At 37.3% G+C, this 26,895-nt stretch overlaps 1 protein-coding gene across 2 annotated transcripts in view; it reads right to left on the bottom strand.

Moving 5' to 3' along the window:
* SRGAP1 (SLIT-ROBO Rho GTPase activating protein 1) overlaps window positions 1-26,895 on the bottom strand; it is a 340,351-nt gene that overhangs the window by 66,233 nt on the left and 247,223 nt on the right. For both annotated transcript variants that reach the window (XM_049782733.1, XM_049782732.1), the window contains exons 7-10: window positions 24,780-25,001; window positions 20,430-20,531; window positions 2,715-2,912; window positions 2,061-2,145 (exon numbers count right to left, since the gene is read on the bottom strand). In XM_049782733.1, the coding sequence (XP_049638690.1) occupies window positions 2,061-2,145; window positions 2,715-2,912; window positions 20,430-20,531; window positions 24,780-25,001 (607 nt within the window). The remainder of the gene's footprint in view (window positions 1-2,060; window positions 2,146-2,714; window positions 2,913-20,429; window positions 20,532-24,779; window positions 25,002-26,895) is intronic.

Raw genomic sequence — 26,895 nt, 5'->3', positions numbered from 1 at the left:
CAGGAGCAACTTCTGAGCGCATAGCCAGGAGTAACCCCTGAGCGTCACAGGGTGTGGCCCAAAAAAACAAAAAAAAAAAAAAAAAAAAAAGAAAATAGAATCAAACAAAATACTGTGATTATTGACTTAAGAAAACTTTAGAGGGGCTGGAGTGATGGCGCAGCGGTGGGGCGTTTGCCTTGCACATGGCTGACCCAGGACAGATTGCGGTGCAATGCCCCAGAGTCCCATATGGTCCCCCAAGCTAGGAGCGATTTCTGAGCGCATAGCCAGGAGTAATCCTTGAATGACACAGGATGTGGCCCAAAAAATTAAAAAAAAAAAAAAGCTTTAGAAAAAAAAAAGAGCTGCTTTTAGCCAATCTCCTTCCCTCCGTCTCTTTTTCTCTCCCTCACTCTCTCCCTCCCTCCCTTCCTTGCCAACTACATGAAAGAGAATCGCAGACATTATGACATTCAGCAAGCATTTCTTAAGATTGTTTTTTTGGGCCACACCAGTGGTGCTCAGAGGTTACTCCTGGCTCTGCACTCAGAAATCTTCCCTAGCAGGCTGGGGGACCATATGGGATGCTGGGAATCAAACCGGGTCCCTCTCGGGTCAGCCGCATGCAAAGCAAACGCCTTATTGCTGTGCTATCTCTCCAGCCCCTTATTTCTAACTTCTATCTCTTCATTTTCACTTTCTGTAACTTCCAGAAAGATCCAATATAGTTATATATTACGAGGTCTTTAGGACAGAAACTGCATTTATTTTTTATTAATAGTTTGATTGGCCACATCCAGTGTGGCTATTATTGGCTTATTGCTTTATTTCTTCACATAGTGCTGAAGAACATGCAATGCTATAGATTAAAACATGTGCCCTAGTCCACTGAGCTAGCTCTCTGGCCCGTTTACATTTAATTTTTTCTTTTAAATTTTTTATGAAGATGAAAGAGAAACAATAACATCAGTTTTCTCTGCCCATGAGCCTTTAAAAAAAGTCTTTTTATCTGATACTTAATAAAATATAGTGCTGAGAACAATGCCTTAGAAGAGTATTTTTACAATGATTAGATGCAGTAATGTGTTTAATATAATTAGATTATTTTCCTGCCCAAACCAGTGTCTAATAAAAATAATGTTGTTCAGTGTCGTTTATCTGGAGTCTAGAATCTAAAAAGGCAGCAGATGGACAAATACTTAAACCTTAAAACAAATGGGGATGTAGCTAGGCAGTAGGGCATTTGCGTTGCATGTGTGATGCTTGGGGTTTGATTCCCAGCACAACAAAAAGAAAAATGGGTGGGTGGAAGCCTGAAGGGCCAGGAAGTTCAGGAGAGCAGGAGGGAGGGTCTGCAGGTAAGAATGTGAATGTCTTCACATTTTTCTACTTCTGCAACTAGACTCTAGAGAATTTGCTTAGGATTGACTTATCTTTTTGTGTGTGTGTCTCATTTTCATGTATTCTTTTTAATTTCTTTTTATTTATTTTTTAATAATATCTTAATTTAAACACCATGATTACAAACATGATTGTAGTTGGGCTTCAGTCATAAAAAGAACACCCCCCTTCACCAATGCAACATTCCCACCACCAATGCCCACCCCCTCGCACTCTGTATTCCAGACAGGCATTCTACTTCTCTCACTCATTAACATTGTTATGGTAGTTGTTGGTGTAGTTATTTCTCTAACTGCACTCACTACTCTTTGTGGTGAGCTTCATATGATGAGCCAGTTCTTCTAAACCTCATCTCTGGGCATTATTATAATAATATCTTTTCTTTTTCTTTTTCTTTTTTTCCCCCACCCCTCTTTTATTTTTCTTAAAACCCATAGGATCGAATTTTCAACTCTCTCCATTGCATTATTCTTCCCCGAGTGTGTATATACATACATATATATATGCTATATATGCATATATATATATATCTAGAGAGAAACCATTTGATTACTATGGATAAATATGAATCTACATATACAGTGTTCTCTGTATACATGCCTACTTTTATCTGGGGATGGAATATATAAAAACACTCTTGAATTCTGGGCTTCTCCCCATTAACTGCCATAACTGACCTTCTCCAAGGGTCCTCTGCAACAAATCATGTTTGGCTTGAAGTTTTGTGATGAGATTGCTCCCTTCCAAATATTCTCGGAGTTTCTGCAAGAGAACAGATTGATTTTCAACTTAAAAAATAGTCAATGTCAATGGACTTCTCCCAGGATATCTAAAACCCCATCATTTTTATCTCCTAGACCCCAAAACTTTGCTACACAAAAAGTGTAACGAAGTGGGGTCTGTGGATAGGCAGCCTAGCCATCCCTTAAAAAAATCTCTTAGCTATGAGGTTTTTCTTCCTAGGCTCACTGAAATCAAAAGCTGCATTTTAGCAAATTCATGATGAGACTGTGTATTAAAATAAAATAGAATTTTGTTTGAGCCTGCTCTGTTTTCCAGCAACCCTCTTCAATTTTCCTTGTACCATTTGTCTGCAGACATTATGCCCAGAGGGGCTGTTCAAAACAAACAAATAAACAAACAAAAAACACACACACACCCAACTTCTATTTCCTATCTCACACCAATCCGTTGATTTAGGATCTTAAAGGGGAGACAGGACTCATCCATATTTTAAGAAGGAATAAGATGATTCTAAACAAAACTCCAACCACCGTTTGGGGACTCCAGGACCTGAGGCCCCAGGGACAGAAGGAAGGCAGTGGGCGCACCATAAAATAGAACTGCTCAGTTTCCTGCTGGTTTGCTCTCCTCTTGGCGATGCTGGGCTTGCTCAGGTAGGTTTCAGAGACTGTGGACTTCACAGACTCTGTGGAGCGACTGTGCTGGAAGCACTCAGAGACATCATAGTCCTCAATGGTGACCATATCTTGAATCGTCTGCAAGGTGGCTTCTGTGGTTTTCTTAACCTGAGAAGAGAAATATATTTTTCTCACATTAATAGATATTTTTTTTCTGGAATCCCACACTTCTGTGACAAGACCCATCCCCTGTCAGGTCTCACTCAAGAAGAATAGTTCATGAAGGGGGATGTCACGCCTTGACAAAAGGCACCTCCGTTTAAGGGGAATTCAGCAGATTTTCTTAGATTTTCCTCAGATTTTCTTAGAGCACATGGCTAGATCACCCCACAGGTTTCATCAAAAGGCCTGCTGAGAGCTCTTGTCCTACGTGGATAGTTGAGGAATTTTTGAAGCGATATTTCTGAAATTCATGTCTTGGTACTGACATCATATGCCCCTTCATTTATTTGGCTTTAATATTATTTTTCCCTGGTAAATTTACAAGCCAAAATAGGGTCTCTATCAAATTCCTTCTCCCAGAGAAGTTTCTGCACCAAATAATAAGACAGGCTTGGTCTCTTTCTGTTAGCCTATTTACATCTAAAGGCCAAGTCAAAACATAGCATCTTAAAGACAAAGTCTTCTCTCCTTGTCTTTGAATACCATAGCAGGATGACTTTGCCTCAGGGACTTTTCCTGTCATTTTGAATACCTGTTAACAAACAGGTTTGGCCAGTGTAGAATTAGGCTACTGAATTTACTAGGCATAATTCTGTACCCCTTTCATATAAACTTTTATCTTTTTCTATAACCAGACCATAGGAAGTTGGTCTTAATCCTTAGCTAGAATACTATTCCCTTAGGTTAAGGATATTTGTTATTAGGAAGGAAACCAGGATTCTTGCAATCCTTTAATTTACATCAGTAATAACATCTAGGGTCAGGAACTACCTTGATATGTAAGAAATTAGCCTTCCTTTTATTCTCTGGCTGCTCCTAACTGCACTCTATTCTATTCTAAGATTACAAACCACCTACAGCCATGTATACATATTGCCAATATGGAAGAGTAAAATTGTCTCACTCTCTATGCCAGAAGATGCAGGTCCCCATATACAATATTTGTGTGTGGTTATCATTATTTTGTATTTCGCCACCCTTGCAACCCACTCTCCCTGACGTGGATTCATTGAAATTCCACTGATGCTGTAGGACAGAAGCCAACTACAGCAGGGGGAAGTTAAGTTGACAATATTCCCTGCCACCAACACAAGGTAGACATTCCTAAGGAGAACACCACTTTACTTGTACATGCTTACACAGAGAATGTTATAGTCTCTCAATCACAGTTTGCTTGTTTGTTTGGGGGCTACAATTGGCAGTAGTCAGAGCTTACTCCTGGCCCCAAACTCAGGGATCACTCCTGGTGGGCCCAGGGCACCATAAGTGATGCCAAAGCATGGGCCTTACCCACTGTCATATTTCTCCAACCCCTTCAGTCACTGATTTTGTATCAAATATCTTTTTTATTTGGGGGGTATATTCTCAGTGCTCAGGAGGTTCCAGAAATTTCCAGAAAACTGGGTCAGAAGTTTAGTACAGGAGCTGCTCAGTCCTGCAGTGCTGGGATTACCTGGGCCATCCTGGTGGAGGCTGAGCACTGGGGCCACATGCTGTAATGCTTGTGATCCATATGATACTGAGGATATCAAACTTGGGTCAGCTGAATCCAAGCAAGGCAGACTTCAACCCCTGTATTATTTGGGCCCTAAAATTAATATTTTAGTATTTAGATGTAGAAGTAAATCCACATCTAGGAAAATGCACAGATTATTAGTGCCTAACTTGTTGAACTGTCACCAAGATCAAGAAAAAAGTACAGGGCCTGATAATATGGTGGATAGGGCGCATGTCTTACATGCAGTCAATTGATGTTCTATCCCCAGCATCCTGTAAGGTCCATAAAACTTGTCAGAGGTGATTCCTGAGTGCAAAGCTAGGAATAAACCCTAAACAAAATAATAATAATAATAATAATAATAATAAAAATTAAAAAAAAAGGAAAAACAGTACATTTTTGGCCAGAGCAACAGAACAGTGGGGAGGGCATTTGCCTTGAATGTGGCCATTCTGGGTTCGATCCTGGGCATCTCATATGGTTCCCGAGAACTGCCAGGAGTGAATTTCTGAGTGCAGAGTGAGGAGTAACCACTGAGCACTGCTGGATGTGACTCAAAAACCAAACCAAACCAAACCAAAACCCAAAACAACCACTCCCACCTCAAAAAATAAAACCAGAACATTTTCACAACTCCCAGCCTTTTCCAATCCCCACACACCCATTTCTTCTCTCCAAAGGTAATCATGCTCCTCATATGAATTTTGCATTGTATTTTTGCCCTTTTGGGTACTTCATGCAAATTAATTCTATAGTGTATATGACTTTTACTGCTTCTATTTTTAAAATTTTACTGTGCTTTCCAATTCTACAGTACTGTTTATGTTGCTTCTTGGGCTCAAATTTATATACTAAGATTTATTCATTTCCTGTGAGTACAGTATTTTATTGCTAAATGTTCATGGTAAGAATACATCCTAATTTATTCCTTTTACTGCTGATATTACATTTCTAGTTTGTGGCTACTATGAATATATTGCTTTGGACAGTTTTGTTAGTCCATATATATCATTCTTGGGTATATCATCAAAATTATTGTTCTAGTCCATTAGACAGACTGATGCAGCAGAACTCCTATCAGTCCATCTCCTCAAAGTCAGTAGTGTCATTTAAAATATAAAATTAGGGGCCAGAGAGATAGCATGGAGGTAAAGCGTTTGCCTTGCATGCAGAAGGTCATTGATTCGAATCCCAGCATCCTATATGGTCCCCCGAGCCTGCCAGGAGTGATTTCTGAGCTTGGAGCCAGGAGTAACCCCTAAGCGCTGCCGGGTGTGACCCTAAAACCAAAAAATAAATAAATTAAGTTAAATTAAACCATTATGCCTGGTGTGTGAAGCTTTATACATTTCTCTGATTACTAAAATTAAGCAAATGTCATCATGTTCCAGGTTATTTGGCTTTCTTTCTTGAACACACTTTATTCAAACTTTTAGCCTAAATTTTTACTGGGTTTTTCTTTGCTTAAAAGGAAAATTGGGAAAGGAGAACTGGGCTACACCTAAAGGTGCTCAGTGCTTACTCCATAATTTATGCTCAGGGATTACTGATAGATTCTTGGGAGACCAAATATGATTCTGGATATTGAACTGGGGTTAGTCACATGCAAAACAAGCACTTTACTTGCTGTATTATCTCTCTAGTCCTATGAATTGTTTTCTTATTGGTTTATAGATATTCACATGAACCTTTTATTGGTATATATGTTGCAAATATTTTTTTCCATTATCTGTTCTGGCTTTTCATTCTTTCTGTGGCATCTCAATGAACAAGGTTTAATTTTATTTCATTTTATTTTATTTTATTTTTAGCACCAAAGGTCAAGTCCTGGGCCTTCCACACATAAAGCAAGTAGGCTTTAATGTTGCTATTATCAATTAATCTTAATTTCCTTAGAGTAAAGCTTTTCTGTGTCTATTTCAGAAATATTTTCCTATCTCAAGGTCATAAAGATATTGTTCTGTGTTATCTTCAGGGAGTTTTAAACTTATCTTCCACATGTAAGTGACCCTATATCTTTGCTTTATAAAGTATGAAAAACTAGTTTTGTTATCCTTTCCCCAAGCCAGTGCTTCTCAAATAGTGGGGTGCACCCCCCAGGGGGGGCCCAAGGCTCCATAAAGGGGGGTGTATTTGACCTCAGCAAACACTGTCATAACAAGTTTTATGTCTTATTTATGTGTTTATGTCTCTATATGTCTCTGGAGCTGAGAGTTGCTATGCCCTGCTTCAAACCTCGCTTGGAAAAGCTATGCATTGTGAAATGTGCTCATTGTAGCCATGAATCCAGACATCACCTCTGATTAAAAAATCAGCTCAAATTATTTTATATATTTTTGTTTTGCAGGTTAAATTTTTTTTTAATAAAGATGCTATTTACAGTCGTGTGGCGGGGTACAAAAATGTTTTCTTCTTAGGGGAGCATGACAGAAAATAATGGAGAAGCACTGCCCCAAGCAATGTAAAGAGCATAGTATACCTTCATTCTTTTTTTTTTATTAATTAATTAACTCTCTTAGTTTAATGCTATATTCAAAATGTATTATAACAGCATATGAAAAATCCATATGTTTAGAAACAGAAATTATAACAGTATATGGGAACATTCATATATTAGGAAATAGGAATTAGTTACAATTTAATGCTATCCATAAATGTATCACATTCTTTGATCTCTCTTATAATTTAAAAAAATACCCTTTCAATTCTTTTTAGAAAATTAAAAATATGAAATTATTTGGGGCATGAGCCTGCTGCTGATGAACTCTGACCTTAAATGTCTTTTATTCACCTTCCTTTATGAAAGATTTTTTTCTTGGTTGGCAGTTATTTTCTTTCAGCACTGTACTTATTGCAACTTCCACAGTTCCATTGAATGACATTTCTGTCAGCCTGTCACTACTATGAAAGAACTCTCATTTTTTTTCTATTTCAACGTTTTCTACAGTTTCAACATGATGTGTCTGAGTACAGATTTTAAAAAGATATTTAAAAAGATACATTTTGGCCCTGCCTACAATCTGTGTGATGTTTTGTACATATTCTGGTAATTTTTCAGCTTTTATCTTTGTCAATGTTGCTTCTACTTTTTTCTATCATTTTTATTTCTGGGAGTTTAATTGGCATGTTAAACATCACTGTGTCTGTCACCCTATGTCTGTCGCCCTTTCTTCAGATTTTCTATTCTTCTGTTTTCCTATCTTGTAATTGGATTATTTTATTCTGGCTGTCTTCCACTAGGATAATTCACTCTTCATCTGTCTATAATCCAGTATTAAAACCATTCAGTGATTTATTGAGTTACTGTACAGTTTAGTTTTAGAATTTCTATGTGATTCATGTTCAAATCCGCTTTAGTAGTATATAGGCTATATATAGCTCCTCAAAAATATAAGATTTGACTTTAGTTCCTTTAACACAGTATCTCTTTAACCGTTTTCTCCTGACAGTCTCAGTATCCGGAGTTCATTTGGTTATGTCTCTGTTATTCTTATATCTTATTTCTTCTGATTACCACTCAATGTTTCTTATCTTTTCATGTGTCTAGTTATTTTTTTGCTGGACATTTAAAAATAATGATTTGAGGTATAGGGTGATATTCTCAGCCACTATCCAGTATACTAATTTCCCCCCAGCTATTAAGTATACTAACAGTTCAAAACCCAGGATTTTAGGGTTAAAGAGATAGTACAGTGGGTAAGGCACTGACCCAGGTTTGATTGTAGGAGTGACCCTGAGCATCACTGGCATGGACTCCAAACCAAAATTAAACCAACCAACCAACCAACCAAAATCAACAACCACAAAAAGAATAATCTCCTCCTCCAAATCCCTGTTTTATTTTTTTCATATTTGATGAACAAGGAGCAAAAGGTAGGTACCCTGTATCATAGATTCAGTCCTGGTAATATACCATGTCCTACAGAGTGATACGTGAAAGTATCAGCTGAGGGACTCAGTCCACTATTATAGGAAGCAGAAAACATTTTCCAAAAAATTATTTTCACCACAAAATACTATTTATAGAAGAAATAGCCTGGAAGCTTAAAGAGGTTATGTGAAGAAATAAATTAAAACAGAAACTAATGAGAAGAATCAGTCATCAACTCTGCAGATACATGGAATGCAAAGGATAGATATTATAGGGAGAGGGTATTAAAGACTGTTAAAAATATTCTAAGCAGTGATTTGAAAGACACCATAATTATATAATTGTAGACTGTATAAAAAAAGGTTTATCCTCCTAAAGGTGAGAACAGCAAGATGGAGGAAGAAGAGGTTCCCCAGCTCAGATTCGCCCAGAACAACAATCATTTAGCATCTATCTACAGACAAAAGTGCATCTGTGAGGGATTTGGGATCCAGAAGTGCACATGACTATGTCCAAGACTGAGAAGGAGCCATCTGGAAGCAGGTCTACACCTATGAAACAGATGTGCTAACTGTGGCCCTGGCTAGAGATCCAGAAATAGCCCTCTCCCTATGAATCCAGTTACAGTCCTATTTTGCATTGGTCATGCCACTAGCATCAGTCACAAAGGCCAAGAAAAGAATCATGCTTTTTGTGTTTCAGGCAACAAAACCATTGAGCTTGGTGGGGGCCCTGAATAGTTCATGATGTCATCTAGTCTCTATCAGCTATGGCCTGCTGATATCAACATTTGATATTATATTAATATCAACATTTGGTATATTATATTTGAATTTGGTATTATATTATGTATAATTTCACTCAATTTACATTTGAATTTGATATTATACTATATATTTGGATTTGGTGTCATGGTCCGGGCTCTCTGAATAACACCATTGTTATAAATTGCCATGACTGAATTAATGCTCCATCTGGGCAGATATGTAACTGAGTAATGTCTGAGGTTCATGACATTGAATCCATTTCTCAGAAGCGCCCACCACACTCTTTTGGAGGCCAATGCTCCCCATCTGATATCAGGAACTATTTAACAATCTTTCTTATAGAATTCAGAAATGCCTTGAAAGACTCAATTCCATTGGCAAAGACACTAAAATAAAAATGTAAACAAATACACTATATCAAACAAAAAAAAGTTTTGTATGGTTAAAATGACACACATTAAAACTAATATGCTCTACTAAATGAGAAAATATTGTTATATTAGATGTATATTATAAATATAAGTATGTATATATATCAGAAACAGGGCTAATATCCAAGATATATAGAACTCACAAAAACTCAAAAAAAAAACCAAAAACAAAGAAAGCAATAACTCTCTTTAAAAAAATGGGGAGAGGAGGTGAACAAACATTTCCCTAAAGAAGACATATGGTCAGCCAGCAAAGGCATATATGAAATGTTCATTGCCACTTGTTATCAGGGAAATGCATTTGATATCAATATCATTTGAGATCACTTTGAAATCTCACAACAAGAGCTCATATCACACAAATGATAAAAGCATATATCACAGATTGGAAATAACCAATATTGTAGGGGATGCAGAGAAAAAGGAAACCTCATTCACTGTTGCTGGGAATGTTTTCTGACGCATTCTCTGTGAAAAACAGTATGCATATCTCTAACAAAAAATAAGAATAAATATGTAAAAGACAGATGATTGGACAAAGTTATGGTATATATACGTGTATATATGCATATATACATATATATACACACAACAGAATACAATGTAGCTGTAAGAAAATGAGGAAATCTTGCAATGTGGATAAAATTGCTGGGTATCACAATAAGTGTAATAAATTAGGGAAAATAACAGATTATTTCACTTATATAGTACACAGAGACAAAACAAAGGAAAAGAAATAAAGACAAACCTTTAGACTTTAACTAAAAAGTTAAAAATAATCAAGTAGTGGAGGTGTGGGGGAAGAATGAGGTGGGCTAAAAGTGCCACAAGGACAGTTGTGGAGGCACTTGAGTGGTAGTGAGGTCCAGTAACTTTTAACATGTCTGTGATACCTAAACTACAACCATTCTTCCTGCCCCAAACTCATTAATCTATAGCCAATCACAAGTAGAGTGTGATTAGAACACAGCAGACTATCAAAAAGAGTTCTGGGAAAATGGTCTAAGTTAGTTATCCTTCATTCAAATCAGTGAATGCCAAAGAAAAGTTCAGCATAAGCCAAAAAAAGTCCAGCTTCTTTGCTGATGGTCATGCTGAATTCCACCATCTTTTTTTGGGGGGGTTGCCTTGTTCCAGGCTTCACTTTTAGGTCTTTGGGAAACTCTCCTCATTTTGCATGTTATTCTTTCAGAGCTAAGCCTTCTCAATGACTTAAAGCTCTCAAAGAACAATACATATCACTTACTTCTTCCAAAAAATATCTCTTTCAGTGAAACATATTGATTCTGTTTAAATTTAGTCAAGGTGAGGTTAGCATTGAGTGATAGATGGTGGCTAGCTTTTAGCTCAATTTTCACTATTCACTAAATCAGAAATACATATGTAAAAATGAAAGTAGAACCACCAAAATCTGAAATATCAATTAAATTAAGTGGTTATTGAGCTCCATCCATACCTTGTTACTAAGTCTTAAAGAAAATCTGACCATTCCTCATAACTGTCTGAACAATGATATACAAGACATGGGCCCTTCAAGAAGATCTAATTTAACAGAGACTCATTTGTTCTATATGTGACAAGGTTTTCCCCATTGCACAAAGTATTCTCTGCTGGCCCAAATATTGATACAAATGATATGAAAACAGTAAACCAGGGTTTCCCTAACAGAGAAAAGTATGATTTGCTTTGTGAACACAATTTACTTTTTCTATACCTTTAGCTTGGTATGGCTAAAAGGGGGGAATAAGTGGGAAATGGAATATATGGGAAAATTTCAAAAGACAGCGTTCAAAAGAAGAATCAACAGGAATGATAGGAATGATTCTGAGATGAAATCCCAAATTATAAAGGTAAGTGCTCAGAAGGTAGACTAGATGATATAATAATAGGTAGCAGAGAGGTATGGATATATCGACAGTGAGAAAGGTACAAATGATCATGTAGATGATGTAGGTGTAGACTACTGCTATTTTATTTTTATTTTACTTATTTTTATGTAGAAAAAATATCTTTCCACACAAGTTTTTAAAATGATACATATAAAAGTTAGGTATAGATAATATATGATAATGTGTGTAGTCACATACACTTTAAGTTTTACAATAGTTTATCATTTATTTATTTATTCATTTAGTTTGGTTTTTGGGTCACACCCGGCAATGCTCAGGGGTTACTCCTAGCTCTATGCTCAGAAATCGCTCCTGGCAGGCTCAGGGAACCATATGGGATGCCGGGATTTAAACCAATGACCTTCTGCATGAAAGGCAAATGCCTTGCCTCCATGCTATCTCTCCGGCCCCTATTTTTATTTATTTATTTTTTTACTTTTTAGGTCACACCCGGCAGCGCTTAGGGGTCATTTCTGGCCCTATGCTCAGAAATCACTCCTGGCAGGCTCGGGGGCCCACATGGGATGCCAGAATTCTAACCAACGTTCTTCTGCATGCAAGGCAAATGCCCTACCTTCATGCTATCTCTCCAGCACCAACAGTTTATAATTTTGATGTGCTGTCTCTGCATCTCTACTATCAGGAACCCAAGCCATTCTCTAAGGTCTTTGTTAGTCTTCTGCTACCTTCTCTACAATCCTTCCCTCCCACTATTCAGTAATCTCAGTTTTGAAATTCAAAATTAAGTGTTTGTTATTGTTAAATATTGTTTATTCCCTTGTTTCGTCTCTATAGTTAACACAGATGAGTGAAATAATATAGTATTTACCTTTTTTGACTAATTTTACTTAACAAAATGACTTCACTTCCATCCACTTACAGCAAATTGCTGTCATCTTTTCTTACAGTTGTGTAGTATTCCACTATGCATATGTACATAAAACACAACTTCTTCATTCATTCTTTATCTTTTGTTAGACATCTCAGTTGTTTCTATATTCTAACTCTTGTAGTTTGTTTTGTTTGTTTCTTTTTTCTTTTCTTTCTTTTTTTTTGGGGGGGGCACACCTGGTGGTGCTCAGGGGCTACTCCTGGCTCTGTGCTCAGAAATCGCTCCTGGCAGGCTCGGGGGACTATATGGGATGTCGGGGATCGAACCCGGGTCTATCCAGGTCAGCAGTATGCAAGGCAAACGCCCTACTGCTGTGCTACATCTCTGGCCCCTTGCTCTTGTAGTTAATGGCACATGAAATAGGTGTGGATACATCTTTTAATATTAATGCTTTTGTATTAGAAAGTATTTTGGATTTGTATTTCCAAGAGGTGAAAATGTACTTCTGGAGCCGGGCGGTGGCGCTGGAGGTAAGGTGCCTGCCTTGCCTGCGCTAGCCTAGGACGGACCACGGTTCGATCCCCCGGCGTCCCATATGGTCCCCCAAGAAGCCAGGAGCAATTTCTGAGTGCATAGCCAGGAGTAACCCCTGAGCATCAAAGGGTGTGGCCCAAAAACCAAAAAAAAAAAAATGTACTTCTATTCTTACATTTTTGGAGAGAGAACTCTATGTTTTACCCTAGAGACTGTATTTATTTCTCTGGTGAGAAGTGATATATTATTATATTTTGATTTGCAGTGCCCTGATAATATAATGCTATACTTTTTCATATTTCTTCTGGCTTTCCATATGTCTTCTTTGGGGATGGTGTATGTTTTTCTCCTCTCCATTTTTTGAGTACTTAAAAAAATTTAGTGTTTTTATATATTTTGTATTGTAATCAGATGTTTTCTCTGCAAATATTTTCTTTTTTCTCCCATTTGGTAAGGTATCTTAACGTTAATAAATTTTCCATGAAAAATCTTTTAGTTTGATGGAGTACAGTTTTTTTTGTTTACTTTCACCGAAAAGTAAAATCATTCTATATAACTGTGAAGTCCATACTCTGAGGAGTTATACCAATGTTTCCTTTCTATATTTTATAGTTTCTGGTCTAATCTTAAAGTATTTAATCCACTCAGAATTAACTTTTGTGTGTGGTTTGAGATGCTGACCCAATTTCTTTTCTTCTGTATATAGCTATTTTTCTAGTACAATTTGTTGACAATTTGTTGACAACGCTTTCCATTTCATACAGTTCCTTTGTCAGACTCTCAATTGTATTTTATTGGTATACAGTCTATCTATCTTTATTCTAGTACTATCCAATTTTGATTATTATAGCATAATATAATTTGAAGCCAAATAATACAATGCTTACCATATTTTTTGTCCAGAATAGCCTTGGACATTCAGAGTTTTATGACAGTATTTTGGTAAAGTATGCTTTAAATCCTTAAAGAATGTCTTTAAATTTTTGATGAGTATTGCATTGAACATAATGATTTGGGAATGGTGGTCATTTTGACAACAACCACTTGACAATCCATGAATATGAACCATTTTTGTTTCTCTGTTCTTTCTCTTTAGTTTCCTTCAATAGTTACTTAGAATTTTCTAAGTCTAAGTCTTTCATATCTTTTTCAGTTGATTTCTAGGTATGTGATAATTTTGGACACGATTTCCAGTGGAGTTGTCTTTTTTTAAAACCTCTTTCTTTACACATTCATTGTCTATATTTAGAAATACAACCCTTTTGGTGTGTTTGTTTTGTAACCTGCTACTTTACTGTATTGATTTACTATTTCTAAGAGTAGTTTAGTGGCAATTTCAGGGGATTCTACATATATTTTCATGTCATCTGAAAATAGTGAGAGTTTAATATCTTTCCTAATTTTAATGCCTATGATTTATCTTTCTGGTCTGAATGCTCTGGTAAGAATTTCCAAAGAGAAACTGAATCATAGCAGAAAAAGTTTTCTGCTTAATCTCAGAGGGAAAGCTTTTCAATTTTCCTCATTAACAATTGACTATGCTGTTGGCTGTGGGTTTGTGGTATATGGCTGTTGCTACTTTAAGTGCATTCCTTCTATTCCTATTTTGTTGAGGGCTTTTTATCCTGAATGGGTGTCAAAATGCTTTTTCTGTATTTATTTAAATGACCATTCAATTTTTATCTTTCTTTTTGTTGATATGGTACATTACATTAATTGATTTGTATTATTACACCATCTTTTCAACACAGGAATGAATAACACTTGAATATGGTACATTATTTTTTTATATAAAGCTTGATTGAGTTCACTAAATACTTACTGAAGCTCTTTACATTAATATTTTCAGGGATATTGTGTGTATATATAAATGTATAGTTATATATTCCAGAACTTATTGATCTAATTATCTGTGTTTGGGCATTTGAATTGCTTTCATATCTTGACTACTATTCTAAGTGCTGCAAAGAGAATAGATGTACATGTTCTTTTGAATTAATGTTTGTGTATTTCGGGGGTAAATGCCATGAAGTGGTATTTTTGGATGAAAGTTCTTATCTTTTTAGAAGATAAGCAATATGAGAAATTTTCATATTTCTTTCCATAGAGATTGAACCAGATGGTAGTCCTACCAACAGTGAATGAGGGTTCCCTTCTTAATACATAATGGCTAACACAGGTTATTTCCAGAATTTTTTCTATATGCCATTCTCACTGGTATAAGATGGCATCTCATTGTTGTTTTGATTTTCATGTCTCTAATCACAGTGATAATGAATACTTTCCCATGTCTATTAGCCATCCACATATCTTCGAGGAAAAGTGTATAAATGTATTTATAATATAATATAATGATATAACATATTACATGTCATTATATATTATACATCTGTTATATATTTACTAATATTATATAATATTTATATTTATAACATATAATATAATATCATATATTATACATTTTGTTACACACAATATATTTACTTATATAATATTATACAATATTTATATTTTATAATATATAAACTATTAAATACGTTTTTAGCTTTGGGGTCACACCTGATGGTGCTCAGGGGTTGCTCTTGGCTCTGTGCTCAGATATTACTTTTGGCGGGCTCAAGGGACTATATGGGGTACCAGGGAATAAAACCTGGTCTGCCACGAGCAAGGTGAATGCCTTATCCACTGTGCCATCACTCCGGCCCCAATGTCTGTATATTTTAAGAAAGAAAATAATGGAAAATAAAGATGTGTAGGCACTAGGCTCTGCTCTACTTGATGTGCACAATATACAGCAGACAATACTTGTTGACAACTGGAAACTAGAATAATAAGAGTGAGAAGTCGGGGCCGGAGAGATAGCATGGAGGTAAGGCGTTTGCCTATCATGCAGAAGGTCATCGGTTCAAATCCCGGCATCCCATATGGGCCCCCGTGCCTGCCAGGAGCAATTTCTGAGCATGGAGCCAGGAGTAACCTCTGAGCACTGCCGGGTGTGGCCCCAAAAATAAAAGAAAAAAAAAAAAAGAGTGAGAAGTCATTTATGAAACTTTGTAGTATATTTTAAATGGAAATTTCAGTTTTTAGGTGCCCATTGTTTAGAGTTGTCTAATATTTGGTGAAAAGGTTCGTGTCTATTTAGCTACTCATGATGCTGTAAATGTGGGTGAAGTTTCCCCTCACACTCAACTCTTGGACAGAGGTAGAGAATTACACAAATTATAGCTGTGTTTCTTGGATATTTAATTGGATACCAATGTATTATTATTTTGTCCTATTAGTGAAAGAACAGAGAAAATGCACTTGTTTCTGTAGACACTTGTTTCTATAGAGGGACTTGAAATGAACAATTGCTTTGTTGTTTCCTTTACTGGCCACATTATATAAATGAGTTGCTATACTTTGTCTATTGTTAGATACTCTCTGACTATGATTTATTCATATCTGTACTCTCTACATTTAGAAAAAGATATGAAGTATGAAGCTGCTCAACAAATTTTTTTGTGCTGAAATGAATTAATCCACTATCGAAAACTCCTTAAGTTGGCTCTTCAGGTGTCTTGTCATATAACTTCAACTTTAATTTTGGCTTATCTCTCTCAAAAACAAAACAAAACAAAACAAAACAAAACGTAGGTTATATCCAAACTGTTCTATTTTCCCAGTACCCTCTCACATCCTGAAATATCTTTTTCTCCTTTTATACCTAAGGAAGTCTAATGTTTGACACAAATTTCAATGTGTGTGTGTGTGTGTATGTGTGTATTGATTTTAGGGTCACTCCTGGTGGCGCTCAGGTGTTACTCCTGGCAGGCTCGGGGGACCATATGAGATACCGGGAATCAAACCCAGGTCCATCTCAGTTTGTCTGTGTGCAAGGCGTAAATGCCTTACTGCTATGCTATAACTGCAGCTCCAAATTCCAATATAAATCTTAATTAATTCCAGTTGGGAATCCAATTTCATTACAGTGATTCTATGGCATCCGAATTATTCATAACCCACTAGTTAGTCTCCCAGGTAACATACTGACCATTCAATTCATTCATTTAGTTCTAGAGCAAATCTGAAAAATGAATCCTGGGGAAGAACTGTCAGCCTCTGTCATTTATAGGAATACAGTGTCTCTTCACACTGAGCCCCAGAAGGCACATAATTCAAGTTCAGAAAACAACAAGACAGGAAACAAAAGCAAACAAGCCTACTGCAAGAATTTGGAGAGCTACAATACTTTGACAAAGAAAAATTTGAATGTTTTTTTTAAAAACAGGTCCAAACTTCAGGAGCCAAATGTAACAGTTCTCTGGGGTGCTAGTTTTGACCTTGTTCATAACATGTTATTTTCCTAGAATTTATCGAATGTTTCCAAATAAAATAGAAGGAGAATATGCATTAAAAAATTGGAAGTCACCTATGGAAGACATATTTAAGTGTAGATTTAATAGGTTCCAGTAAACTGCATTAGATGATTATTCTGTGGTGCCCAGACAAAACCCTAAGTTCTAAACACCTCAGAGAAAACAAGAGCTTTTCTGGAAGGACCATTTATGAAATTTTATATAAAGATAGAAATCTTAATCACATTGGGTGTATCTTGGGTACATATGTATTTACCTATGTAAATATGTGTATAGGTACATATTTAAACAAAACTTTTTTATTTATTAGAAAAATTGAAAGCCAGAAAACTGCAATAGGCTTTAATTACACCAGTTTAAAAACATGGCCCTCTTTTTCTTTTATAAACCAGTTTTATTGACGTACCAGGATTTACAATACTGTTAACTATAATTTTCATGCACATATCATTCCAAAACCACATCCGCTACCAAAGTTTGTTTCCCTCAACCAATATCCCAAGAACCCTCTCAGCTCCCACACCCTGCCATGTACCCTCAGTTTACAGAAAAAATCTTCAATTCTAATATCTTTGTTGTTCCTGTACTATGGTTGTTTTTTTTTGGGAGGGAGGCACACCCAGTGACGTTCAGGGGTTACTCCTGACCAGCGGTCGGCAACCTTTTTTTCTAACTGAGCCAAATCTCGCCAAAAACACGATTGAAATTTATTTTGAGAGCCACACAGGGTGCGCACTGACAGAAGCTAGGAGCAGAGTCCTGGCTCCTGGAGCACACAAAAGACTCCGGCACACAGAAGAGCCAAATTAAAAGTGTAAAGAGCCACATGTGGTTCGTGAGCCGCAGGTTGCCGACCACTGCTCCTGGCTATGCACTCAGAAATCGCTCCTGGCTTGGGGGACCATATGGGATGCTGGGGGATCGAACCGTGGTCAGTCCTAGGTCAGCATGTGCAAGGCAAACGCCCTACCACTGCACCACCACTCCAGACCTACATTTGTTTTCTTATCTCACAGATAAAAGCTCTCACTCTCTCTGTCTCTCTTTCTCTCATTTTGAACATACAGATGAACAGAGCTAATTCCCTATAATTCACAAAACTGCAAATCAATAATAAATTAAATAATTCTTTAAAAAAAAAAACTCCTAAGAAACCCCAACAGATTCTGGTCACTACTCTTTTGGAGATAGAGTGGGCTAGATGCTTTAGTTCAGACTTCACCAAGATCTCTTTTTTGTTGTTTAAAATTTTTTTATAATACTTTATAATAATTTACCAAATTGTTTATCATACAGTTGCTTCCGAATTAAACACTCAAACACCAATTCTACCACCAATGTGCCCTTCCCTCTCCACTAGTGTCCCTACTTTCCCACCTACTGCCCTAGTCTGAATCCTTGCAGGCACAAACAAAATTCACTTCATATTGTTTGTTACCATAAAAAGGCAAGTGGGATTATCAAAATGTAGCTCAGCAAGGACCAATTTGTAATCATCATTATGTCTCTCAATAGTGTTACAAAGGTCATTTTCAAAGGATTTACTGGGCTGTGGTTAGTGCTAGTTGAATCTTCTGTGCCAGCATTTAGGTTTACTGTGTGCTTGGTGAGATTCTATGAAACTTTCCCATTAGCTTTGCTGTGATCCTACTGGACTGATAGTTCTTATGAAATGTTTAGGTGTTGTGTGACCATGTGGTCCAAGATCTATACACCTGAAACAAATCTGGTGACTTGGCAGTTTGATAAGGTTAAATTGTGGACCTTTGAATGTAGGAGGGATTCAGGTATGGCTGTGGGCTGCTGTACCTTCCAGCAGAAAGGGGAGTCTGTCTAGCCCGAATCAGAGAGGGTCCCAGAGTTTTCAGCCCAGATGAGACTATCTGGGAAGAGTTGGCAGCCATTATTTTCTCTTGGAGTTTAGTAGAGGAGTCTATTTCCTTCTTTCTTAACAGAAACAAATGCAGATTCACCTAAACTGAAACGTCAGAATGGGATTAAAATAACAAAAAAGAAAATCATTGATTTTTGCAGTTTTATCAATGTAGATCATTATTACTTTCTTTCTGTTTCAATTTTCCTTTGGGGAATGTTTGTCTCTAGAAAGACCTATTTGTGAGGGCTATCAATCAAAACAGCCCCTGAACAGCATGATATACTGTAGTTGGACCAATGGAAGAATCCCATTTTCTGGACTGAACAGTTGGTTTAGAAGTATGCATGACTAAAGTCAGATCAACAAAGGATTCTGCTTCAGAGAGAATGATGCTAGAAAAACATGAGAAGACGAGCTGCATGGGACATATAGTCTTGGATATCCCAAAATGCAGTAGGTCCCAGTAAACATGAAGATATTTCAAAGTGATGAACAGAGAACTAAATCCCTGCACACAAACCTAATCATGCCTGGGGGTACTGAAAAAAATCAACTAATAAGTTAATTTTCTAACTGGAGTAACTCTGATTCATGTGTCTATAAATGACAACTGAGAACACTTGTGGTTTACATTTTTTATTCTAGGGGAATATGGATGCAATTAAACTAATTTCTGAAACAGGCAACTGAATTGTATGGGTGTTTTCTGGCTCAACTTTAAATTTACAGTTCACATTTTCTGTCCTAACCCATGTAAATACATCGATGCCAGAAAAAGTGTTTTGGTATTCTCAGTCAAATACTATTGTAGAATTTGACTTTTGTATTAATTATATCAGTAATATCATGCTCAGGATAAAAAAAAAATCCATGGACCGGAGCGATAGCGCAGCTGTAGGGCACTTCCTTGCATGTGTCTGATCCAGAAAGGATCAATCCCCAGTACCTTATATGGTCCCCCAAGCCAGGAGAGATTTCTGAGTGCATAGCCATGAGTAACCCCTGAGTGTCACTAGGTGTGGCCCAAAATCCATATAAAATAAATCCAGACTGTGAAAAAGCATAAAGGAAAAAGAAAAACTATCTAAAGAACTAACTTTCAAAGTCAGGATTAAATTAATATGCCATTCAATAGTTCAATTCTACACATGATCATCCAGGGGAAGAATGTTTAATTTGAAGTATAAATTTTACACATGTCTACTGTGAATGTCTGGTGGTAGTGATGGATGGGAGACTGGCTGTCACTTTTATCCTTCTCCAAAGAGTATTTTAGGAGCACCGATTTATTGTAAAAGGAGTAAGACAGAGAGAGTTACTTTTAGGATGTTAAATAGTTGTCCATGTGAAAAGCTATATGCCTCCCAAGGAAAAACATTTTACTTATGGCCTTGACAGTATGCTCACCTCCTCATTCTCAATTTTGAGTGTGGCCAGTCGGGACTGGAGCTGCTGATACCTGAGCATGAGCTCGGCCTGGACTGGCTGCTGAGCGCTCACCTGGCACACCTGGAAGGGAATCAGAAACCACAGTTAGAACCTGAGCCAGCAGCCTTCTCCCCTAGAGGCACAGTTCTCCCACATAAACCACACCAGTATCATGCTGATCCACTCAAGATTCCACCAACAGATTTACTTTTAACAGTTGCCTAGAAAGTTCAGTTTTAAATATGGGCCTGTTACGTAAGTGTTAAGAGTGCAGGCAGCTGCTTGACCTGGATCTGATGGGGCCAAGCACAGCTGCAAGGAGCTCGTTCTAAGAATGGGGCAGTTGCTGGAGCAGGAGTTCTTATGCTGACGTTGTATTAGTGGGATTCTTAATGACTTTGTGCAGAGGGCAGAGAAGACAGGATGATCCACACGGACCATTTCAACAAAAGTTAAGGCAATTAAAAGAGCTGCATAAAAACAAACAAACAAACAAAAAACAAAAAAGAGAAAAAACAAAAGAGCTGCATGGAGGGTCCGGAGCAGTGGTGCAAATGGTAGGATGTTTGCCTTGCACGCACTAACCTCGGACGGACCGTGGTTCCATCCCCCGGCGTCCCATATGGTCTCCCAAGTCAGGAGCAATTTCTGAGCGCATAGTCAGGAGTAACCCCTGAGCGTCACCGGGTGTGGCCCAAAAACCAAAAAAAAAAAGAAAAAAAAAAAAAAGAAAGAAAGAGCTGCATGGTGGGGCTGGAGAGATAGCACAGTGATAGGGCATTTGCCTTGCACCCAACCTGGGATGACCCGGGTTCCAGTCCTGGCATTCCATATGGTCTCTGGAGGCTGCTAGGAGCAATTTCTGAGTGCAGATGCAGGAGTAACCCCTGAGCACAGCCAGGTGTGGCCTCCCCACAAAAAAAAAAGAAGAAAAGAGAAGGAAGGAAGGAAGGAAGGAAGGAAGGAAGGAAGGAAGGAAGGAAGGAGGGAAGGAAGGAGGGAGGGAAGGAAGGAAGGAAGGAGAGAAGGAAGGAGGAAGGGAGGGAGGGAGGGAGGGAGGGAGGGAGGGAGGGAGGAAGAGAGAGAGAGAAAGAAAGAAAGAAAGAAAGAAGAAATAAATAAAAGAAAGAAAGAAAGAAAGAAAGAAAGAAAGAAAGAAAGAAAGAAGGAAGCAAGGAAGGAAGGAAGGAAGGAGGAAGGAAGGAAGGAAGGAAGGAAGGAAGGAAGAAAGGAAGAAAGGAGGGAGGGAGGAAGAAAGAAGAAAGAAAGAAAAAGGAAGGAAGGAAGGAAGAAGGAAGGAAGGAAGGAAGAAAGAAAGAAAGGAGGGAGGGAGGGAGGGAGGGAGGGAGGAAGAAAGAAGAAAGAAAGAAAGAAAAAGGAAGGAAGGAAGGAAGGAAGGAAGGAAGGAAGGAAGGAAGGAAGGAAGGAAGGATGACGGAAGGAAAGAAAATAAGAAAGAGGGCCCGGAGCACAGCGGGGTTTGCCTTGCAAGCAGCCAATCCAGGACCAAAGGTGGTTGGTTCGAATCCCGGTGTCCCATATGGTCGCCTTCCCCCCCCCCCCCCCCGTGCCTGCCAGGAGCTATTTCTGAGCAGACAGCCAGGAGTAACCCCTGAGAACTGCCGGGTGTGGCCCAAAAAACCAAAAAAAAAAAAAAAAAAAAAAAAAGAAAATAAGAAAGAGCTACATGGTTATAGTCAGTCAGGTTAACAATCCAAAGGATTAACATCAGTTTTCTTATCTATGAGATGGGGATAATGGGTTTCCTACAGTACGAGGTGGTTGTGGGAACAAAATGATATAATGTACGTACTGCTTGGCACAGTAAAAAACTTAGGATGTGTGAACGACTATTTTTAGCCTTTTTCAAACAAACATGGCTTGCCTTGTTACTATCAGCAAGTCACTCAAAACTGGAAGAGGCCAATTCTGTTAGGCTTTAGATGGAAAGATAGTTTGGTCATGATATTATTTATGGGTAAATCTAAGATTAAAGTATCATATTAAAACTACAGCACAGATAAGTTCCCATCTTCCTTTTTATAGTAACACCCTTGGCGGATGTGAATTCCTTGTACATAATCTTCAAATATATAATTGTAATTATTTCTCTCTGGTATAATTGGCAATAACAACAAAAATGCAAGGGACAGATTCACTGTATTAAAATAATACTAGTAAGGAAAGTGAAACTATTAAGCCAAATCAAAGTCTGGTTGTGATACTTTATCATTCTGTTTAAAATAGCTACAACTGAAAAATTAAAATAGCAACCATTTGGTTTTGGAGATATAAGGCTGGGTGAAATCATGTGTTAGTGGCATAAAAACTATATTCTATTTCTAACCAAATTATTCATTATCAAGTCAAGTAAAAATAAAATTAGATAAAAGTGCAACAGATATGCACATGTCGAACTTATAATTATCAACACTAGGTATTTCAGAAAAATATGGCATTAGAATATGCTATAAGATTATAATTGGATCTATCTAAAATAGTATCACCAAAATAAACTAAAATTGAAATTTTAATTTATGAGTATTGTTTTGCACATCTGGGATACGAAGGGCTATAGTGCATTCCATTAACCAGTTCTTCTTTTTTAATGTCTGTAGATAATAAAATAGAACACGGAAACTCATAATCACTTTAAATGAATTTTTTTCCTTGGGTAAAATGAAATAGAAAGCTAAATCTATGTGAAGTACCTAAGACACATCATTTCTCATGCTCACTTTATCAGTTTGGAGCCAACTTGAGTCTTGAAAAATGCTTTGCTATCCTCCAGTCTCCTCAAGGGACTTATTCCCTACTGACTACCAGTTCTCATATTCTTTATTTACATTGTCTTTGGATAGGATTGGGGTGAAGGTGGGGGCAAATGTGTGTGCGTGGGATGGGGTAAGGTGGGAAATGCCTATGTTGGATGAAAGTTGTCAACCAAGTGGAGGTAGTAGTGCTAAAAAGTGGTAAAGTGTTATTTATGAAAACCTATCAGCAACAGTACTGCAAACTACAGTGCACAAATATATATGTTATTATATATATGCATATATGTTATATATTATATATATGGCTTAATAGTTTCACTTTGTTATTTACTAGTATTATTTTAACACAGTGAATCTGTCCCTTGCATTTTTGTTGTTATTGCCAATTATACTAGAGAGAAATAATTCTATTATATCTTTGAAATAAGATCTAAGTGAGATAAGAAATAAGTCTCTCGTAGAAGCAAAGTGGTGGGCGGCAAATGGAGGTGGAAGAACATTGGTGGGGAGAGTGAATACTGATGAAAGGATTAGTGCTGAAACACTGTATGCCTAAAGTCCAATTATGAACGACTATAATTTTATGGTTACTATATAAGAAATAAAATGATCAAATTAAAAACAATGCTTCGCAGGGTCAGTAAAATGGCTCAAAGGGCTGGAGCAAATGTATTGCTTGTGAGACGCCCCCACCCCCCAACCCCAGTTCAATCCCTGGCACTGCATGCTTTCTCCAGCATCATGAGGAGTGGTCCCTGAGTAATGCCATCAATGGCTCCAAAATAAAACCAATAAGTCTCTGCAAAGAGAGCACAGGAAGTAAGGTGCTAATATGTCACCAACTCTGCTTCAGTCCCTGGCACCAGCCCATACATATGTGGTCCCTGAAGCATTGCCAGGGGTGACTTCTGAACACAGAGCTAGGATTATCACCTGAGTACCTCCAGGCATAGTATCAATCCCCCCCAAACCCCACCCTCACTGATTTAAATTTTAGTTTTCTTCTCTCCATTTCCTATAATTTAAAATTATTTTTCTTTATGTGAATTAAAAAAAATCATGATGAAAGAGCTTTTCACATATTCTATTGCATCAGCAAAATGTTTTGCTTTGAATTAAAATCTGGGTGTGTTGAGGTAGAGGAAGAGCTTTCTGATTTAATGGGCATTAAGTATTTGAATGTTTGACCTTTGTTTTAAAAGTGAGAACCCTGATCATAACATTATACTGAAATCATGTGCAAAGGGACAGAGAGAAAAATCACTGAATTCTTACAACTGTTGGGTCACAGCAAGTGGGGAGAAATTTAGTGAAGAGATAATTTGCTAGTTTAAAAATAATCAGTTATTGGGGCCAGAGCAATAACACAGCAGTAGGGTGTTTGCCTTGGACGTGTCTGACCCAGGATGGACCTTGGTTCAATACCCGGTCTCCCATTTGGTCCATCAAGCCAGGAGCAATTTCTGAGCGTATAGCCAGGAGTGACCCCTGAGCTACATCGGGTGTGGCCCCCAAACAAACAAACAAACAAACAAACAAGAAATCAATTACTAACCTCATCACCCATGTGAGACTGAAACTCAAACTTCATGGGTGGACAGAATGCAGCAGGATACATCTCCATAAATCGCTGTTTATCACTTCTGGGCTCCAAATTGTCCACTGCATTCTCAATAATGTCTAAGCCTTCATGTCTGGAGGTTTCAAGATTATATTCTGCAGACAGATATGTTCTTAGGGCTCTATTCAGACTTGCATGGTAGCCAAGATCACAGCACTTAAAGAACAAAAGAATTCCATATATAAAAGTTAGCTCAAAATGAGTTGAAGACCCAAAGAAGATAGCTACATCAATAGAATTTTTAGAAGAAAATATTAAGGGAAAATTCACAACCTTGTATTAAACATTTGCTAAAGCATCAAAAAAACAAGCAAATATGAATTTGAAATTCATATGAAATATGAATTTCATTTAATCAAAATTGAAGACTTTTTTGTATCTAAGATATTAGCAAGTAAAAAGATCACCCAGATTGGAACAATGTTTGTTGTAGATTATGTCTGATGAAGAATTTACATCTAGAATATAAAGAACTTATACAACTCAATGATAAAAGGAAAAATAGTTCAATATAGAAGTGGGCACTGAATCTGAATAAACATTTCTTCACATAAGATATACAGATGGTCAGTAAGTAAATTACAAAATGTTCAACATTATCCATCATTACCATAGGAAATAAAAATTGAACCCATAATAAACCAGGATGGCTAAATTCAGACAGACACAAGTGGAAGATGTGAAGGATCTGAGTTGACAGACAACTCTTAAAATGTACAGCATTCTGAAAAACATTCTGGTGTTGGTAAGATTATGCATGTAATTAACATATTATTTGGACATTTTGAATTCAGGTATCTGTGCAAATGAAATGAAAATGTTTCCTCACACAATAGCATATATGAGTACCTATTAGCAGCATTATTTTTTAAAGTCGAAAAGTAGAGACATTCTAAGTATCCAACAACCCAGAAAGAGACAAAAAAAAATGACAGATTATTCAACCATTAAATAGGAATGAAGAACTGGTACATGCTATATAACATGGGATCATTTTGTGGGTGTTGTATTTTGGGGCCTCATCCATTGGTACTCAGGTTTTAGTCTGGCTCTGTGCTCAGGGGACCATATGCAGTGCCAGAGATTTAACATGGGTTGGGCTGTGTGCAAGGCAAGCACATTACCTATTGTGCTCTCTCTGGCCCCCAAAACAACTTTGAGGGGCCAGAGTGATGGCACAGCAGGTAGGTCATTTGCCTTGCATGCGGCCAACACAGGATGAATTCTGGTTTGATTCCTGGCATCCCATATGGTCCCCTGTGCCTGCTAGGAGCAATTTCTAAGCACAGAGCCAGGTGTAATTACTGAGTGATGCAGGGTGTGCCCCCCTCCCCCCAAAAAAACCAACACACACACAAACCAGAAAAAACCCAAAACCTTCCCCCAAAGAAACCAAAATAACCTTTAAATTTACCAAAAAAAAAAAATAAATAAATTTACAAAAAGAAAGAAGCCATTTCAAGAAATCAAATATACTATGACTACATTTTAAAAAAGTGTCTGATATAGGCAAATCTAGAGACAGTACATAAGTGGTTGCCTTGGGCTGGTGGATGGAGAAATTGAGAAGTGAGAGCTGAGGAGTAAATAATTTCTCTTTGGTGTAATAAAAATGTCCTAAAGTTATACAATTCTGTGAATATTAAAACTGCAGACATAATGCTTGAGTTGTATGATCTCTGAATTATACCTCAATATTTATTAAAGAAAAAGAAACAAATACTGAAAGCAAAAAATGGGGAAAATCTCTTCCAAGTTTTGCTCATGCATTCTGAGCTGGAAACCATGATTTATTATTTTTCCTAAGGCACAAATATATTTGTATAATATTTGGAATATTGTATCATAACTCAATAACGACCTTACTCTTATTGAGAAAAACAGCTTCAAATCTAGGAAAATAGTCTAAGTATGACTTTTTTTTTTTTGTGGTTTTTGGGTCACACCCGGCAGTGCTCAGGGGTTATTCCTGGCTCCAAGCTCAGAAATTGCTCCTGGCAGGCACGGGGGACCATATGGGACCCCGGGATTCAAATCGATGACCTCCTGC

The sequence above is a fragment of the Suncus etruscus genome, chromosome 11, assembly GCF_024139225.1.
Source record: "Suncus etruscus isolate mSunEtr1 chromosome 11, mSunEtr1.pri.cur, whole genome shotgun sequence".
Lineage (NCBI taxonomy): Eukaryota > Metazoa > Chordata > Mammalia > Eulipotyphla > Soricidae > Suncus > Suncus etruscus.
This window is presented reverse-complemented; position numbering and strand designations above follow the sequence as displayed.